The sequence below is a fragment of the Sylvia atricapilla genome, chromosome Z, assembly GCF_009819655.1.
Source record: "Sylvia atricapilla isolate bSylAtr1 chromosome Z, bSylAtr1.pri, whole genome shotgun sequence".
NCBI classification, from domain to species: domain Eukaryota; kingdom Metazoa; phylum Chordata; class Aves; order Passeriformes; family Sylviidae; genus Sylvia; species Sylvia atricapilla.
Genome location: NC_089174.1, coordinates 75,784,055 through 75,803,847, shown reverse-complemented (window position 1 = coordinate 75,803,847; position 19,793 = coordinate 75,784,055). Strand labels below are relative to the sequence as shown.

The window sequence follows — 19,793 nt, the reverse complement described above, 5'->3', positions numbered from 1 at the left end:
TGTGTAATAACAATAATAACAGTAACAATAACAATAATAACAATAATAATACCTCCCCGTGTTCTCCGCGGAGGATCGGCCCTCTCCCTCCCAGCTCCCAGCCACGGCCTGTGTGCCCTGGGGGCCGGCCCGGGCCGCCAGGTGACGGCGGCTGGGGGCTCACCCTGCCCGGCCGGGGCGCGGGGCCGCGCTCGGGGCCCGCGCTCGGGGCCGCGCTCGGGGCCGCGCTCGGGGCCGCGCTCGGGGCCGCGCTCGGGGCCGCGCTCGGGGCCGCGCTCGGGGCCGCGGCGTTGCGCGGGGCGTTGCGCGGCGCGATTGGCGGCCGTGTGTGAGGGCGGTCCGAGGCGCGGCCGCCGCCCGGCCTTCCCACCCTGCCCCGCCGCCCGTGCCCGGCCTTAAAGGCGCGCGGGGGCCGCGGCGGCGGCAGTAGCGCAGTGCGGGCGGCGGCGGCTGCCCAGCGGTGCCGGGAGCGCGGGGGGGCCGATCCCTCGGAGCGCCTCGCCTGGAGCCCCTCCCTGCCGCCTCCGCCGCGCTCCCGCCCCTCGGGCCGAGGCTGTCACCGCGCCTGCCGCCGGGCGCCGCCAGCATGTTTGACAGGACGCGGCTGCCCTTCGTGGCGCTGGACGTGCTCTGCGTGCTGCTGGGTAGGTCGGGGGGCCGCGGAGGAGCGGGGGGAGCCGCCCCCGGGGCGCCGCGCTCCCTCCCGCACGGCACCGCGCTGATCGCATGCTCGCCTCCCCTCCCCGCCGCGCCGGCACCGCCCGCAGCGGGGCTCCTGCCGGGCCGCAGCCCCCGCCGTGCCTGCCGCCCCTCGCCCGCACCCCGCCCCGCTCACGCACCGGGGATCTGGCCGCTGCCGCCGGCCGCGAGGGGAAGGGAGAGCCCCGGGGGGAGGGAGCCGCTGCAGCTTATCCACTGGCATCTGGAGCTCCCTCTTCTCTCTGATGTCCTTGCTCTTCCTTTCCTAACGTCCTCTGTGAGATGAAAACCGGTTGTGGCAAAAGCCAGTGCTGGAGAGGTAGATATCTGGTAGATACCTGCAGCCTGGGGTATGTTTGTGCTCCCGAGTGGGTCGGGAAGCTGTCCTGGAACGGGCCGTCATGACGGAAACACGCCTCCTCCCTCCAGGGTCCTGCAGAGGCACGGCGGTGCTCGGCAGCGGGCAGGGTCTCGCTGTGGGTGAGGCTCAGCCGAGTGCGGTCTCGGCGGCACCGAAGCGCCGCTGTAGCTGTAGGCTGGAAGCGAAATGGGGCATTCATTCGAGCGCGGTGTCTGCGCCCTGTGTCCGTGTGCAGCAGGGAGAGAGCGGTGTTGGGACAGGAGCGGTGCCTCGGTGATGGTCAGGGGTTGAACCGACACAGCCTCAGCACACTGCCACAGCGCTGCGATGCTTGTCCTGGCCGGCCCAAATACCAGCGCATTCCCAGTGCTACTTTCTTCTGTTTCAGTCTCTATTGGAACTACTTCATGCCCTGACAATTTGCATTGACTCTCTCCTTTTATGTAATGAGACAGTGTAAAGAGCAATGATGTCTGTTGTCAATCAGAGAAGGGGTACTTTCACTTCGTAAAGAAGTGGCACCTTTCAATCTTGGAAGCCTAGGAAGTGTCTTTACTTTCTGGAGACGTACTTCTTGGTCAGTCTTAGGAAGTGCCAATTTTGGATGTTTGCTTCTCCAGTAATGTCAGTACTTCAGTAATCTAAGCACTTTCTTGTCATGTTCAGTGGATAGCATTCACGCCTAGCTCATGAATTTCTGCTTGGCTGAACTTTTTGGCTGATGTTTGTAGCATCAGTACAAACATAATGAACAACATTTTTCTCTTGCTGGATGCTTCAAATTGCAATGGTACCTGTAGCTAAATGCCATTAAAAAGCAAAATTACAATGAATGATGCCTTGTTCTGAGGTAATGTTATAGGAGAGAGAGCTTTTGCAAAATGATAGTGGATCCATGTAATCCACTGGGGGCAATCTTTATTGAGATTAGGAGTTTTATCAAACTATGCTATTGTAAGGTTTAACCTTTCTTGCTGTCTTTATGATGGGTGAAGCAGTTTTGTCTGTCTGGATAACTGTCATTAAAAAATCTTTATAATTAGACAAAAATTTTGCACTATGTATATGGCTTGGTCTGTATGAAGCATATGGATGTATTGTAAGTAGTCTTGAGTAATCAAGGAAAGCAAACTATATTGAAAGTAAGACTACAGAAGCATATAACTTGAGGGTCATCCAGCTGAAAGGATGAGCGTTTTCCCCTACTGTTGTCCCAAGTCACCGGGACCAAAGTGGGAAGGTAGGTTCTTGACCTTGCTCTGCAGTGTAATATCAATTTACACACCTTTCCCTCCTCTCTCCCTCACCCTGTGTAGTATTTTGATCACAGATGCACTTACCTGGTTCCTCAATGTACTGGAGGGTTGCCAGTCTTTTTATTTTCCCTTGGGCTTGTTTACTTCCTGAAAGGTCTGAAAAATGCAGGCAGTGTATAATATAAAGTTCCCTGACACCTGCAACTTTAAACACATTGAGTTACAAGTTTCAATGAAACTCTAGGTGGGACAAAAAGGTAGATATTTGCAGAGTGGGAAAGATACTGGATGTAGGACCAAGTTCTCTTCCACTTCTGCCTCTCATCTGGCTGAGACAGGCCCTTATAAGAACAAAGGTCTTACCTGTGTCTAATAGCTGTTTAATTTTTTTACTCTAAAAAGAATAGTTCCTATTGATTGTGGACTTTAACTCTCACCCCTGCCCTTCCCCCTACCTGTGCACTTTGGTATCTGCTCAAATGACACAGGTAACTGCCCAGATAAAGTGACTTGCCAGTATAGATAAATGATACCTAGTATCTCCACTGCGGATACCACGAGGCCTGCCACAGAACTGAAGATTTAAAAACCAGGAAGACCAGTTTCAGTTGAGGACTGAACCCTCGCTTTTGGTGTGGTAGCCCATACTACCACAAAAATGGGTACCAGTAGCATCCTCAGAATCCCCAGGGTAACTTGATACAGAGCTTTTCTTTTTCTCTACTTTTTCCTGTTTCTACCTCCTCCAAAGTAAGGGGAGATGGGGAAGAAACACTAATTTAATTGTCTCGGTAATGTTGGGCTTGAAGCCCAAGTGATATCCAAGCATACCACTTGAAGTTGCACTGATCTGACCCACCCATGAACTCACTGCAGTGGAAGCAGGTGATCCTGACTATGCGTCTGACTTACTTGCTCCTGATTTAGTCAGGCCATTTTTGTGTGGTTTGAACTTTCCCAGCCTAAGTTTTTCAAAAGAAGGGGAAGAGAAAAAAGAGATCCTGTCATTTTTGTGTGCGTGTCTCTGTGATGTAGATGGATTTATTGAAAGGTGTGACATGCTTAAGATGCAGCTGAGGAAGCAGAGTAAGAAAGACATCAAAGAAGAGCAGGTGAGGAGAGTGGGGAAAAAAGTAGGAGGTAAAAACATCTCCCCCCATTAAATTATTAGCCCAGTTTGGTTGCCTGAAACTTCAGTCTAAGTTTCTTTTAATTGTCCCCAAGAAAGATCTTTCCCTCATCTGCCTTTTTACACACTAAAGGAGAGAGAATTCAGGGAAAGCACTCTTTGTTGCCCTGAGAAAATAGCTCCTTCCCTCTTATCAGCATGATAATTCTCTCCTAAAAATAACACTGGTGTTTCAGCATTAAACTAGCTTTATATTCAGCAATCTAAAAAAAGGAAAAGCTGCAGGTTTCTGCAGTATCTGTCCTCAGATGGTGTGAGGAGGCTGTATCTGCATTCTGTGTGTGCTGATCTGCAGTGCTGGGGGTGTGTGTGAGCTGCATGTCCGCATGCAGCTCTGCAGTGCTGCAGGCAGCGCCTCCCATACTCCCTGTGCTCCAGTGGACAGTGCTCAGCTGTTTTTGGCACTGGAAAGCATGAGTGACCTGGGCTGCAGGATTTCTTTCTCTCTCATGCTTCTCTATTACTTGTCTCGCCTAAGTTTTCTGAGAGACATTTTATATAGCGTGTCAGAGATTGGCATTCTAGACAGTAGTAAGACTATTTTTCACGGATATATACTGAGGCTTGGTTCTTATGGTTTATTGCACTTACAAACTGTGATGCAAAAAAATGACAGCTTATTAGGGTAGCTTCATTAGTGAGCTTGCAACTAGTGTTTCCATTAGGCACTATATATATATATACACACACACATATACACTGTCTGCCACTCTTACAGGTCTATTGTTTGATTGCAAATCGGGCTCCTTTTTCCTTAAGGCAGGTAAACAACACTTAAAGAACAAAATTGGGAAACACATGGCAATATCCCTGCAATCAGTGGCAGAACTGCTAAGTACATTTATCTTTAGATCAGACTTTCACAAAGACCAAGTCAGATTAAAGGAAGCTCTGCTGAGGTGACTGGAGCCATAAGGAAAACGCTTTCTGTCACAACTCTGGGCCGACTTTCATCTGGTCTTTACTTTCTGAAATTCATGCCTAACTTGAGTGCAGGGGTGCAGTACAACACAACTGTATTTCTTTAGTCCTTTACCTGACTATGCAATTACTGACAAGATGTTATAAGTAATTTTGGAGTGTACTTGCGATTATGTTGCTGGTGTAATGCAAGAATATGTCCAACCCAAGATTAGAAAAACTGAAGCCTTCTAAAGAATTCAACCACCCTTGCTGCTCTGATTCACCTTTCTGCAATATATTGGAAATAGTCAAGAATGACCTCAATTTAAAGCTCCTGTGGAATATGTTTATGTAGGGATTTCATTTTTTTTTTCCTCTCCATGTCCTACCCTGTGACTGTGGGGAAGGTGAGACTCTTGGATGTCTTATTTATTTGTTATGATAATTATTATTTTTTTTCATGAAACTACTTCTGAGTAAGGGAAGGACTTCCAGTCCTTCCAAACAGAAAGACATATGAACTGAACGCAGAAATAGTAAACACTCACATCTCTTTCAGCTTGCTCTTTAAAGATTGCTGGAATATTTTGTGATACATGAGAACATGCTAAACAGCTGATGCGTGTATATAGGGCACAGTGAGTTTGCTTTTGCAGGGTGTGACCTGTGGGAGTGAGATGGCTGGACCACCCTTCACAGTGTTTTGCTTTCAGTGCTGTTCTTCTCTCTTGGGAGTGTTTACTCGTGCTGTCGCTGAAGGCTACAGTCTCGGCGACAATTAAGGTATTGCTGTTCAGTGAGGGAGGGCTCCTTCTATGTGGGTTAGCACTTCCTGATTGCCCTAGTTCAAATAAAACCTCCTCCGCTATTATTTGTGACTCACTGACATGTGTGTCACCATTCTTATTTTCCACATCATGTGGGTGCCAAATTCTTTTTCTAGTGGATGAATACATTGTAAAGTTGTAACAGGTACATGTGAAAGAGCAGTTTGTCTTCAGTGACACTATCCACCAGGTAGCATGACCTGGTACTTATTAAGTTGACACTCTCGATTAATAGGAAACATAGTTGTTACCTATAAATGGGAAAAATCTTTCCTCTCCTGCTGTGCTTTCTTCTTTGCAACAGTCACTTGATATTTTCTCCATCATAAAGTAAGATGCACTGCCAGAGACTTGCTCCCTCTTGATCAGAAGCCTGCAGAAAAACTGCAGGTAAGAGTTCAGTTAGTTAATGAACACTATTCAAAATCAGCAGTCTGGTTCTTGTTCTGCCGGCTTTTGCTGTTGTGTACCTTGTACTAACTTCTGACTCAAAACCAGAAGTTCTTGTACTTAATTTTTGAAGCAATGGGTGAATCCTAGTTTACCTTTCAGTGCCTTCCCAAGAGCTAAGTCATGAACTCAGGAATATATTATTTTCCCTTGGTGTAGTAGAGCAAGATGCTTATCAGCTATTGGGTTCCTTACCAGCTGCTTGAGTCCTGGTGATTTTTTTTCCTTAGCCTTAAACAGTCAGAAGAGCTCTTGCAGCTTTCTTACATGAGGGCAGTGACCTTTGCATAAGGGAGTGGGAGGGCAAGGGGCTTCTGACATTTTCTGTAGAAAATTAAGTATCACACTAAAATTAAATTATAAAATAACAAATCTCTCATAGCTGAGGAATTCTTGCCTCTCCTCTATACTGCTTGAGTATGCTTGTTTATGCTATAGTGAGCTGGTGCCTCCTGGTTTTAAAGAGTTAGGCAGTATGCACTGATACTGACTGAAAGCAGCTTGATCTGAAGGCTGTGCAATCACAGCCCTGATGGGGAGAAATAAAGAATTGGTTACTGGTTGCCTGCATAGTTTTATGTAGGAGCACTGTTGCTGACCAGATGCTGATGAGGGGATAAAGCTGTGATAATCCTCTGTCTGTGACTGTGTTGCAGCAGTGGAAGGCAGGTAGCACAAAGGGGTGACTCAACTCTTAAAAGTACCCAGTGAGGAGAGAACTTGAGCCTTGTAGTAGAAGGCCTTGCCAACTGACTCGGATTTACTATCCCCAACAATTGATAATCCTCTTAACAGAATTAGTCCAGGAGAATTAAACTCACCTTGGATGGAGGATAAAAAGAAAAAAGTGGTGAACAGAATTGCATAGGAGCCTATTGGCAAGATATGCCACCCACAGAAATACAGCTTTAAAATGAGCTTGATTTATTGTTATATCTGCTTGGTTTGGTGAGGATGCTTCTTTTCCTTATTCTCTTTCCTGCGAAAGAAACTCTGAATTCTTAGGTTTTATTCAGGTAAAATAGTTGATTGAAAACAATTGAAAAATCTACAGACACTAGAAATTTGGAAAATGGATGACTAGCAAACAGCTAGTTTTATGATAAGATTAAAACCATTTAAAGCTATTTTGAAGAAGCAAGATTGCCTTAGGATACTTTCTGAAATTGTGTTGGTTTGTTTTGTTGTTTTGTTGCCTCTACATCAGGAAACACTGCTCATAGAATCACAGAATATGTTGGAAGGGACCCTAAAGACCATGTAGTTCCAGCCTCCCTGTCGTGGATAGAAACACCTTCCATTAAAACAGATACTGACTTCAGCTGTAACAATAAATTTCTCAGTCCTGTCTGTGAATAGACTTATAAACAATTTACTAGCCAGAAGAGTTCAATCCTGCAATACTAAAACTAAGAAAAATTGTTCTCTTATATTAAGAATCTGATGCCTGTCTCTTCTTGTTTAACAATTGACTATTAATGACTTGACCCACTTTCTGGGAGGAATTTTCTTTTTCCAAGTTATGAGACTGATCTCAAAGGTTCAGAATCATAACTGTTTGCTCATTAGCCTGCATTGTGTTTTTGGCTCTACTTTTGCCAGATTCTCTGGTGCATTAATCCTTTTCATACATTAAGATACAACTGTTAAAATAAAGACTGTTTGTTTGTATGGAAGCCAAGACCCAAATAAGCTTCTTTAGCAAATTATAATATAGAAAGATAATGTTGGAACTTTCTATTGCATTTATCAAACACCCTTTGTGTTACCACATTGAGTTTGAGGAAATGGCCAGTACAAGAACAGGCTGCTTTTGCTCTCTTATAGACTTTACTGATTCATCTTTAAAAAGCTGTGACCAAGACTGGTGTCTGACTCAGAAGTTTGGGAAAGCATTTCAGTTTTACTTGTATTGTTCTTCAACTCAGTTTTGGCACCTCTCATTCATGTGGTATCTTGATATTTGGCAACAGGAAAATGAAGGATTTTTAAAATTTTAAATTAGCAAATACAAGTATGTCAGATAAGGACATCCATTTTGGAATGTCTATCAACCAGATGCTACTAAATGAAATCAAAGGTATGGATGAGCTGTATCAGTACACCCTTATGTCTGTGATGCTGCTGGGGAAACAATGGGTTTTCTAGACATAGCCTAGATTTTAGTGCCTCCTCTCCTTTGTCTGCCTCTGCTAAATGTGCAGGTCTCAGAAGAGCTATGCGGGGTTTCCTTGGATCTCATAAGGTAGTGTCAAGTTGTTACTTAGCCATGCCTGATCTGAAAGAAGGGCCACAGTTTTTTGTGATCTCTTTCCCAGGAAAGGAGAAAACTAAGGAATTATGCTCAGTTTTTGCCTCAGTATAGAAGGAATTATGTATCAAATTTCAGCATCTCAGGTGGCTTCTGCCTCTCAGAATACAGTGACATTTTTACCTCAGATTAATATTAGTGCATTTTTGTCCATTTAACTTAGTTCTGTTGTTTTCAAAAAGTCTTATATTACTAACTCACTGAAACTAAGCAATAGGTGCAATATTTTCTGAAACTGGAGTACTGGGATGATAAGGAAAATGCATTATCTAAATTTGCCTGCCTTGTTTTGAGGCGTAGAAGTGCAGTGAACTGTGCTTATCTTAAACTGAAGGGGTGGTTTGGAAGCTGGTGGTAGAGAAACCTGAGAGAATAAACTGCTAATTACAACCAGGGAAAACTTCTGATGTGCAGCAAGCTAATGGCCCTTAAGGGTTACAGAAGGCAGACAGTGAGACTGAGCCTGTCAAAGAGTCAGGAACTATTCTCTATTAAATTCCAAAAATAATCTTAGTCATTATTTTACTTAGTGTCTGCTTTCCTTCATGTTCCATTGAGTGAGTTATTTGTAGTTTTTTACTGACTTGTGGAAACTGGGCTTCACTTGTGTGTTGGTAGGTAGGCATGTGCTGCAGTACTAGTATTCAGCTAAAATACTCTGAGCCAGTGTGATGGCTAGGTCTAATACTAGTGGAGATCCTGGGAATGGAAGTCAGGTCACTGTTTCTGCTTGCAGACTCTTTTCATTCTTCCCATCTCTTTTTTTTAAACATAAGAGTCCAATTATCAACACTAGAAAATTATATACCTTAATATATAGAGACTGAGATCACAAATCTAATGCTGATAACTTCTACTACAAATGGAAAACAGCACCTGGTCTGTTATTGTCTATGTGTAGTGTAAGACTTCCTATGCTATGGCATTATTCATAGTACTCAAGTGTCAAGAGCAATGTATAAGTATTTTTTCCATATTCTGAAGTAATGGACTTTGGGCAGTCTCCTGACTCAGTACAAAAGAAAACTGCTCTGATAGGTCAAGAATATATAGGGTATGGTCACTTTTTCTTTTAAAACCTGTTTGGATTGAGCATTCTATAGAGTTTATGTTCTTACAACGTACCATTAGACACTACAGATTTCAATCTAACTTGAAAAAGAAGTTCTGTTCTCTTAAACATGGTGGCATGCAGCAGTGTGTACAGTATAAAGTGACGTTGCGGTGTATGACAGGGTGTACAATGTCATGGAAATTCTGAGTCCCTCTGTAGCACTGCTGACTTCGTTAAAGACTGTTTAAATAAAATACTGCTATGCTTGTAGGACTCATTGGAAAACGAGCATTTACATTCCTGACAACTAATTGCCTATTATATTTCTAGAGACTGAATGGTATTTCAAGTTAGGGTGTGTAGTTATAGGTGAAATACTCTGAAAGCCTCCTGTTGTGCACTCCCACAAAACAAAGATTAAAATGGGAAAATAGTTATAACTTCTGGAGTTTAAAAGAGAAGTAATCTTGAATGACATTCAGAGTTGGTGTCACCTACATAAAAAAAAGGCAAATCTCCTTCACTGTCTTGCCGACTAGCTGGCCTTGGCTGTTCATTTCTTGGCTGTGTTGCCCTCCTGGTCTGTAAGCTCTTTGATTTAGGTAGATTGTGTGCAGAAATCTACATCTTTGGCAGCATGTACATTGTTTTAATTCTCTATACAGTACCGTCAAAGTCTTTAACTGAATTTGATGCTGAGCACATAATGCAAGCATTGATGAAATATTCAATTTCCCCTACATAGGAGGGGTTATAGTGGGAGAAGTCACCCTTATTTACTATGGCTACAGCCAGTTGGACTCTTCCTCACCCCTTGAACAGCACTGCAGTGCAAAGAATTGCTGACTTCTCCTGTTCCATCCCCTCTATGCCTCTGTCCCAAATTTTTTAGCTGTTTGTCTGGGGTCTTAAATATTTTCAGGTGTGTCAGTAATGGGCAGTTGGCCTCTGCTGCACTGGGTGAACTGCTAATGACTTCCAGGTGTGGGTCCATCCCTTATCCAGCTTCAGCCTTCTCTTCCCCTGCCCCCCCCCACCCCCACGAGAGCAGAGCCCAGGGCACAGTCTTTGCTTGTGACCTGCTGATGGCTCACTTGTCTGGTGTAGGTTTCTCTAAATAATAGAGCAGGATAGGATATATTACTGTCTTGTGTCTGCCTTTTTTAAATTTGCATTTGCACTTCTCTAACTGCTCACAAGAGAGACAATTGCATAGGCTTTAGAGTAACATGTATGTAGTTACTTTTAACCGCTTTTAAGCATCCATTTTTTAAATTGAAATGTAGATATAAGGGAGAATGCACTTGTCCATGCAAATGTTTATAAACAAGTGATGAAGTCACAAGAAATTAGTGACTTCTAATTAATTGGGACTGTAGAACTAGTGCTCCCATCTAGTAGACTGCTGAATGCAAAGAAATGGGAACATGATGTAGTTCTGTCTCTGTAAATGACTGGAAATTGCATGCTTGTGTTGAGGCTGTTCGAGCTAAGAGGAAAGTTTCATTTGCTTCCTGCCTCCATCACCCTTGCCTGGCATAACAAAAAGTGGTGAGGAACTTGCTCAGTTGCTGATCTGGCTTTTCTGCTGCCAAATCATAAATCAGAGGACAAATAAAAATGTACGTAGCATAAAGTTGCAAGTAAAATAGTAGGAGAGATTAGAAAGTTCATGCTTTTAAATACATGTATCCTGTTTACTGAAGCCTATCACAGCTTCTGGCATTATCAGAACAATCAGTTTACTGGCATTAGAAATACTTCACATTCTTTAGTGCAGAAAAGTAAGATAAAGTTCTTTAAAGTGGCCAGGAGGTAAGTTGTGGGCTACCCACTTCTCTCAGCTACTGCAAATAAATAGTGCACTGATTTTTCTCTTGTACACTCCTTACCTCTAATTATCAAAAGTCTAAATGCTTTATCATTATTTTAATCTCTTCTTTCTCTTGGTAGTTTTTTGTATTCTGTTTTTTAACCACCTATTTTAAAGTATATTGATTCTTTCTCTGACTGTTGACAGAAAAAGAATTTCAACCTGTCTTCTGCAGAGAGCAGTATCATTTACAGATATTTCCATGCTCTCTCCAGTACCATGAGGTTGACCTCATTTTCTTCAAATCCCTTGCCTACTTCCTCACCCCAGACTGTACACTGAAAAATGAACAGTGAGGCAAACATGGTTGTCCGATTTGAAAATAAAAGGAAAAAATATATGTGTAAGAGTAGGAAAACTTAAATTCTCTCTTGCTCTCGGTAGTAATTGACAGCTGTATAGGTTTAGCTTGAAATGACTCCGTGAGGTTATTAACAGTATCATCTATCTAATAGGAATGTAAGCTGTAAGAAGTAGGTAATCTATTTTTAAGATATAATTTGATGTGGTTTCTGGAGATTATTTCATTATTTCTCTAGTACAGCTAGAATTATTGTTTGACACTCCCTAACTAAATAATAAACTATGAATTTCTTTACAAAACCTTAAGCTTTGTCAGCATATCAAGTGCAGAGTGTATTGATCATATTCTTCAGGGTAAGTGTAGAGAAAAAACCCCCTGAGTCTCATAGTAGTCCAGCACAGGTTCTCTTACTTAACACTTACTTGTGAGTTCATTGCAGCATGAAGAAATGACTTTGGTTAATAATCAAGCTAGAATGTTCTCATTTGCCATAGTGTCCCTTAAGGGTAACCGCCTTTACCCCAGTTCCTAGATATTAACTTGTTTTGTTGGAGAGAACTGTCTGATTGAGGACCAAACAGGAGTACAAAGTAATATTGCCTTGGAGGACTTGAAACAGCAATTCATCATGGGTTTGACTGCACAGAACCTCAAGTGGATATTTAGTCACTTGCTCAGATAAGGATGCCAAGTGGGTTAATTAAGGTGTGTTTACAAAATACAGTGCATTCCTTTGTACTGTTTAAAAATGTGAGGGAGAAAGCACCGCTGATCAAGTTGCAGCTTCATGAGGTGTTGAAGCTGATCTGTCCCATCTGTCCTTGTCCTTTATTCCACACCCTTGGCTACGTGTTCCTACTTTGTCCTTTAAGCCAGGTCTTACAATAATACAGTTGGCCACATGAGCACGTGCCTCTGAAAAACCAGTGTTGTTTGGGCATGGGCTTATCTTTTTGGACAGGCTGGTGTTAAAACTAATGCCTGGGCAAGAGAGGGGTAGTGGGTGAGGACAACAGTCTAGATTGTCCTAGGTTGCTGTTGAAAACTGAGCCAAGTTTTGTGAGCATTGCATCTGGTTGAGAACTAGGTAGTACAGCATCACTGAAGTGGTTAGGAACTTTAACAGTTTCTTTCCTTTTATACGTAAAATATTATTCATATCCTTTTAGACATAAAATAAAATTCTTTGGCTATAATTAATTTGGCTATAAATTCTTTTCTCCTGTTTAAGAAAAACAGGCAGCTTGCTGCTAAAGCTACATGGACACCTAGAAGTCTTCAGAATCTGACTTCTTAGGCCTCCAAGCTCAAGCACCCAACTCTAAAATGGCCAGTGTGATAAATGTCACAGATCAGAACAGTAATGCAGTGATACACACGTTGTAAAAAGATGATGGATTGGTACCCATCATTTCCATTTGTAGGATAAACTGAGATTTTGTTTGTTTGTTTGTTTAGTCTTACAAAACCCACTAAAAATGTAGCAAATCAATCAACATTTTTTCATTTAACAGACTTCCTTTGGGAAAAAAAAATTCACTTTCCCCCCCTTGGGTACTGGTATTTTATTTTTAATGTTCTTTTTCTGTGGGTGGAGGACCATTCTCCCAGCAACTTCCTCCCTATTCTCCTAGCCTGGACCTCCCTTCCTTCCCTTCTTACAGGCGTTTGTCACGCTATGTCATCCAGCCAGATATGATCAAAAAGGCTATGTATATTACTGTGAATTACTGTAGGTGGTCAGTGGAAGCTACAATGCAACTGACTTGGACCTAAATATTAGAGTTGAAAATTCCTTGTGAACTCAGCATACCTCACGTAACTGTACAAATGTATGTTGCCCTGTTCTTACATTTCTAGCCCAAAACTTAAAGGCTGTTCTGTCCCTACAATCCCTCCTCAGTAATTCAAGCATCGTTCTTGACTTTGTCTCCGTCTTTACCCTGCTTACTTCTTACCTTTCTTTCATAGGCAAAGGCTTCAAATCTTTGGAGTCTCTTTTTCTGTTCAACTTTGTTACTACATCTGTAGCTTTCAGGGTTATAAAACCGTAGGATATTTTGGGTGGAGGCGATTTTAAAGATTATCTCGTTCCAGTACGCCTGCCATGGGCAGGAACACCTTCCTCTTTACCAGGTTGCTCTAAGCCCCATCCAGCCTGGTCTGTGGGTTAGCTAGAGTCTATTTGTGTGAGCATTGCAGAAGTGTCCCCTTTTGTAAGTCACAGAGCACTGGAGTGACTGGTTGTTTTCCCTTTATAATTAGAGGGGAAAGGAACATCAGAGGACTGCTGTCTATTTCTTGCTACTGCCTAACAAAACAGCCCAGAATATGCTGGTCACTAGTTCTTGACAAAATAAACTGCAGTTTTTACCAGAAAGTAGATAAAATCCAATTCTAATATGTTCCAGCCTGAATGATGGGTGACTTCAAGTAATAGTCCTTTTTTACTGCTGAAGACCATGCTTTATAGGATATGAATAATGACTAAGCCGTTATGATCCCTTAAGGTGTAAAGCTACCTGGTTTAGAAGAGCACCTTGAGGTTACTGCTGGTACTGGGTAGGTGAAAAGGAAAAGAAGATATACTGAGCAGAGAATAAGGCATGAGGGCTGCTCTACAAGATTGCCTTTCAGCCTGGTGATCTTGCACAAGATCTTGGTCACTCTTTGCTCCAGTTTGGAGATGCTAATGAGACTGGACATAAGTACATTCCTCTGAAGTTCAGCCTGCTTAAAGGTCATGGTGATGCTTGGCACCTCTGATGGCAGTACTGGCCTGTTATGTACATTAGTGGTGGGGTTTATTTCTGCTTACAGTAAAAAGTTTGCTTACATGCACAAAGTCTCGTCTTTACCTATAAAATGAGAAACAGTAAAAATGCTACCACTGTTTGGGATGGGTTAATGATCAACTGAATACCACTTTACAAAATCTTATAGTCAGCTGTTTGAAAACAGTATATCATTTAGATTGCAGTAAGAATTTAACAGTAATGAAAAAAGATGGAAATGGGCAGTTAGTGTAAGATCTGAAACCAACTTAATTTTTTTTATATTCTTTCAGTGTAGGCTATACAGATGAGTTTTGCAGTCGCTTTGAAACTGTTGTCATGTGACGCCTTTATTTGCTGCTTTTCATTTTCTCCCCTTTTCAGGTCAAAAGTTTATTATGTGTTACAGTTCTTGGTATAAGATTGTGGCAGCTTTTTGTGGAAAACAGGTATTTATAAAGCACTTCACTTCTGGAAAACACAAGCTGCTGCTTAAGTTAATCACGAGCATGTGATATTTCCGTATGTGGAAATCTGGTGACCTGTTTGAGCAGATATGATTATATCAAATAGGTAATGGGATTACCACTCCAGCATCCTGCTGGGTGTGCAGTAGTAGAGGTAAAGACAGGAAACATGAACTCCTAAATTATGTTAGTGGAATCTTGCCATGGTCTTGAGCATAAATGAAACTTGGCTCCAGGCATGTGAACATATAGCAATCCCTTTGGTCAGCGTGAACTTTGAGTTCTTCAGTGTGGGCCCCTTCATGTTTGAAAGGCTGAAGTTCCATTTCATCTGTTTGTCTGCCGTGTGTTTTGTCAAGCTTTAGCTCTTCTCTCAGTCATTTAAGCAGACAGAAGTAGAGAGCCCTTTGAGATGTAGTTGATTCAATGGTATACTGTGCTACTTAATGAAAAACTTTGCCTGAAGTTTTGATTGAAGAATAAGCTTAGTGCCATTTGTATTTTCATTCATTTTTTCTCTATGGGATGGTAAGCATCAGTAAGTGTGGACAGTTTTCATATTTCACATAATTTGTGAAAAAATTCCCCTCTGCTCCATAAGAGGCTTTAAAATATTCCCAGACTGCTTTCTTGTGACCATAGCAATTTTCTCAGAAGAGGAGTTGAAAGCTGGGGTGCTACCAGTCATAACACAGTTTCATTATGCACTTCACAAGCCTTTGCACTGCAACTGAGCAGCCTAAAGACAGGGCCAGGATTTATCACATTTACACTCTTTCACTCTTGATGTCTTTTCTTCTAATGTAGTATATAGAAATAAGCATACTTAAAACAACTTTAAGCTACTTACCTGGTAGTGAGCAGGTGTCACCAGAAATCAAAGCAATCACTCATCATGTTAACTTCTTTGAAATGTTTTTTGTTCTCAGTCAGCAAGTTGTTTATATACTGAGCAGTCTTTCCTGCTCCAGTAATTGTGCCCACCCTCTGATTTACATATAGAATGTCTATTTGCAGCATTACTTATTGAATGGATGTTGGGGAAAATACAAAGTTTTATCCTTTTTTACCATGTTTTAAAACAAATTTTACTTTTTGTTTTTTGTTTGGGGGTTTGGCATTATGTAATTTACCAACTTTAATCTGTGCTTAAACTGAGTTTGCTTAGTGGATCAAAGGGAAGGGAGAAACTGGGCATAGTCTTATTTGGTAAAAGGCTGGACTTGATGACCTTGGAGGTCCTTTCCAACCTTACTGTTTTTATGAGAAAGTAAAATGAAAAGTTTAATTTCCTGAGGTTATTATTCCTGCAGAACATGTATTACATGGCAAGCAGTTCTAATCAGAAGTAAGTTAAACCTGAGTATAATAATCAGAAGTCTTGATGGCTTCTTTCACATGACGGTCAGTATAGTATAATGCAAGTTAACTCATAGGAGAGGGAATTGGTAATATATCACAGTGTATAAATTCTGAGAGCTGTAATTTGTACCCAGATCTCAGCTGCTATGTTAATAATTTATATTTTCATGTAGAAATCTTCTAAAGTGTACAAAAGCTGTGTAAATAGATACTCAATGTATAATCTCATTACCTGGAGATGCAATCCATTCAACGTGTCTATTAGTGTCCCTGCAGTTCTCTTGTTCCCATTACCTGCATGAAAACTACTTGCATGAAATTTTTAACTCCCTAACCATGACAGAACCTGTCTATTCTTTGTCTTATCTGTAAACACTGACCACATCATAGTGCAGAGAACAAGGCTGGCAAATCAGGTACAAGCCAAAGTCAAGGCATAGTGGCAGAGGGAGGAGGGATGAAAGGCTACCTGCCCTCAATAACAGTTAGTCATGTGAGGGGCAAAGGCTTTTTCTTGAATGTAATCTTGGTTTGGTGGCAACTCACCTTATGGATGGAAGACTTCAAACTTTGTATTTTTTTAAACATCTGTACCTGATGGGAAACCTCAGACTCTTTCTGAAGTAATCTGAAAAAAAAGTCTGTAAACAGAGTTTGGTAAGTGTGTGCATTGCATGATACTTAGGAAATTTGAGTTATGCATGTTTGGTAGCTTCCTCCATGCATGATTAGAAATGATTTTTTTTTTTTGATTTAACCACATGTATTTCTTGTTTTTGTTCTTTTGTTTTCCTTCCCCCAACAGCTGGCTTACCCCTTGGTGTTCTAAACTTGGCCAAAATAAAACCGTATCAAAGAGGCTTTTTCTGTAATGATGACAGCATCAAGTATCCGTTCCATGACAGTACCATCACATCCACTGTCCTCTACACAGTGGGGTTCACCCTGCCCATTTTCTCTGTAAGTAGCTAATATATAGGGAGCTTTGGTGATGGGAGTAAAATGTATGCCTTCCACGAGCTCAGCACTGTAAATGAGTTGAAGACAAGTCTATACAGGCAAAATCCCATATATGTATAGTTATATGCATGTGAAAGGTGCTGTTGCTACTGTTTGCACAGAAAATCTGGAACTAATCTTTAACTGCTAGTGTTGCTAATTTCATTTGTTTTAGGAACAGGAAAAAAAGTGTATACTAGGCTTTTATCACTAGAGAGGAAAAAATCTCTTCGAAAATATTGTGGAATGATTACATCTCTTGTTCAGAATGGGTTAGTCTGCTAATTTAAACACTTGTGATGTTAGAATTTGTCACTGTAATGCAGTGCACACGCCTATAACTGGTTGCTTCCATGTATTTTTTGCAAAAATAACCCTTATTTTGACTCAGAAGCTTTTTCTAAGCTTGAAAGTAATGCATTTACTCTTTAAAGAAGAGTGGGATAAAATGGGATACAGAGGCTGAAAATCTAATTGCTTGTAGAAAAGAGGCTCAGTGTTTTAAAGACCACATGATTTTGACAAAGAACAATTTAATTCTTCAGTAGGTTTTTCTAACAATATTTTAAGCCTGCTCATATCCCAGTTTTTAGTAATGTTTGAGCTGATTTGTAGAATCAAAAGTTTAACTTTGCAAAATAGTGTTGAACCTGAAGGTACATCTTTTTTGTCTCTGCAGTACTTGGCCAAGCCTGTGGTCAAAGATTATGATGATATTTTTTTATCTGATAGATATATAAGCTAAATTAATCAGTAAGAAGTATATGAAGTGCTTTAAGTATGGAAGACAGTAATTTAAACCAAGTGAACCTGCTGAGCTACATGCATTACTCTGGTTTTCCCATTAGTGCTTATGTATTAAAGCTTCCATTAGGCCTGTGCAATAAATAGGAGGCTGACACAAGTATTCACTAGTATAGTTTCGCTTCTAAGCAAAGTTTGTTGCTTTGACAAGTACGTGTATTTTCAGCACACCTTAGGGAAAATTTATTTTCCAGTAGGTTTCCTGTGTACCCTGATTGATAGGGGTACAGGTGAGCTAACAATTGCAGCTCTGTGTACTTTTGGACTTTTAAAGAAATGTTCTAGCTGCAGTTCTGTTGAATTGTGTAATTTTTTAATTATCATATTTAAATATCATTTTTAGATTTGAAGTTGTTGCTGAAATATAAAGTCAATGGAGAGTGATTTTTTTTTTTCCTGGCTCTAAAGCCATGGAAAAACATCTGACTTAGAGCTAATTCACATGAAAGTCTGAACATTTAAAGACTAGTATGTACTATTATAATTTTAGGTAATCTTTGTAGTGGAAGTTACAGCTTAAAATTAGATGTGTCAGTAATTCCAGTCTATTCTGATATTTTTCTGCTATGGGACTTCTGTAGAAGTCACACAGTGGATTTTCATTGCTTGTCTTTGTTCAGGAGGCTAGAGTTTATAATTGGAATAGCCACTTCTAGTCTCTGTGCTGAGATGTTTAAAAAAAATAAGTTCTAGAGCACTTATAGCTGTTATGATTAAGTCTAACCAAGTAATTTGCTTTTCAGTCTGAACATTTTCCAAACCTTAAAGCACCTTGCTTGGTCTACTTAACCTGGCTCTCTTAATCTCAGTTTTAGATGTAGAGAGCTCTTCAGTCTCAATCAAGAGGTGAAAAAATCTTCATAGCTACTGAGAACTGAGGGCTAGAGTAAGCTGTACAGCTAGAGCGTATGAGACATGGGATATCACAACTTCCTGAATTGAAAGAGGGCTCCAGTTGAATGGATTCTGTCTTCAAAACTGATCTTTATTCAAAATGGACAATCTGGGAAAAATTATCAGTTTGGGAATCTGAATTCGGAATTTTTTTTGCTTTGGTCTGACACACTGAAGGCTTAAGACTTTTTCCAAGGCAGTTTAAGTTTTTAGAAGCAATATGTTCCACATTCAATACCCCAATAGGAGCACAGCTCACCTGTGAGAGACTTTTGGGCAATAACTGATTATCCCACATCTAGTAAAAATTGTTGTTCTGACATGAGACTTTACCGAAAGGGACAGAATCCTCATTGAAGGAATTGATGACAAAAATTTCATCTAGAGTTGATAAATTACACTTTTATACGTACTTGCCTTCCATGATCAGACTACCTCAAACATGATACTTACTCCTAAGTGGTAGAACCCATTTATATGCATATGGCCCTTGCTGCACTATGGGCCTGCTAGTCTTCAGAATGGAATAAGAAATGGCCTGAACATCTTGCTGTATAATAATAATTATAGTACTAAAAGGTCTTGTTGGGGTAGGCCTGTAATGGAGTATAAAATATTCTCGAAGAGGAAAAACCCAAAGCAAAAAAACCCCAAAACATACACAGATCTTTTATTAAGTCTCTTGTACATAAAAGAAACTAGGTTGCATAATCATGGATTTGTTTTTATGGCATTTTATGAAGATGATGTGTGAGAAACTCAAAAATAGGAAGATGCTTTTAGGAATCATAATTCTATTTGTAGCTCTGAACCCTTTGTGCTGCCATTGCCACCTTTTATCAGGAAATAAAGTGTCTGAGAAACACATGTTTATTCTTTTTGAAGTGCTACTTCTTAGTATGATGCTTCTCAATTTTCCAAATTGCTCTCTTTGTCTGGATGAGAACCACAATTTTTGTACTAGAATTTTTTTGAGATTTAGGGTCAAACAAGTCTTGGTAGTGGGCTAGAAGACTGAATCTCTCTAGATGGCTTAGGCTGGTGTCTAGAGCAGCACACTTTCATTATATCTAACGTATAAGGAACCCCAAAAGATCCTTCTATTTTACTACGTGTTTTGGATATATTTAGATAGTAATTCTGTGTAATTTAAAAGCCATGACTAGGCACCGTCCATGGCTTGGAGCTCTAGGAGTATTTGGAAATGTGCTTGTTCTGGCATTTTTGGTCTTCAGTTGTCTGCATGAGACCAACTTTTTCAAGTAT

General features: G+C 41.1%; 1 protein-coding gene across 2 annotated transcripts in view; it reads left to right on the top strand.

Annotated features, from left to right (window-relative positions):
- The first annotated feature begins 450 nt into the window (after positions 1-450).
- Positions 451-19,793, top strand: part of PLPP1 (phospholipid phosphatase 1) — a 62,240-nt gene continuing 42,897 nt past the window's right edge. The window contains exons 1-2 of one of the 2 annotated variants that reach the window (XM_066339047.1): positions 451-644; positions 16,636-16,790. In XM_066339047.1, the coding sequence (XP_066195144.1) occupies positions 587-644; positions 16,636-16,790 (213 nt within the window). In that variant the 5' untranslated portion in view covers positions 451-586. The remainder of the gene's footprint in view (positions 645-16,635; positions 16,791-19,793) is intronic. The other variant, XM_066339048.1, reaches the window with a different exon arrangement.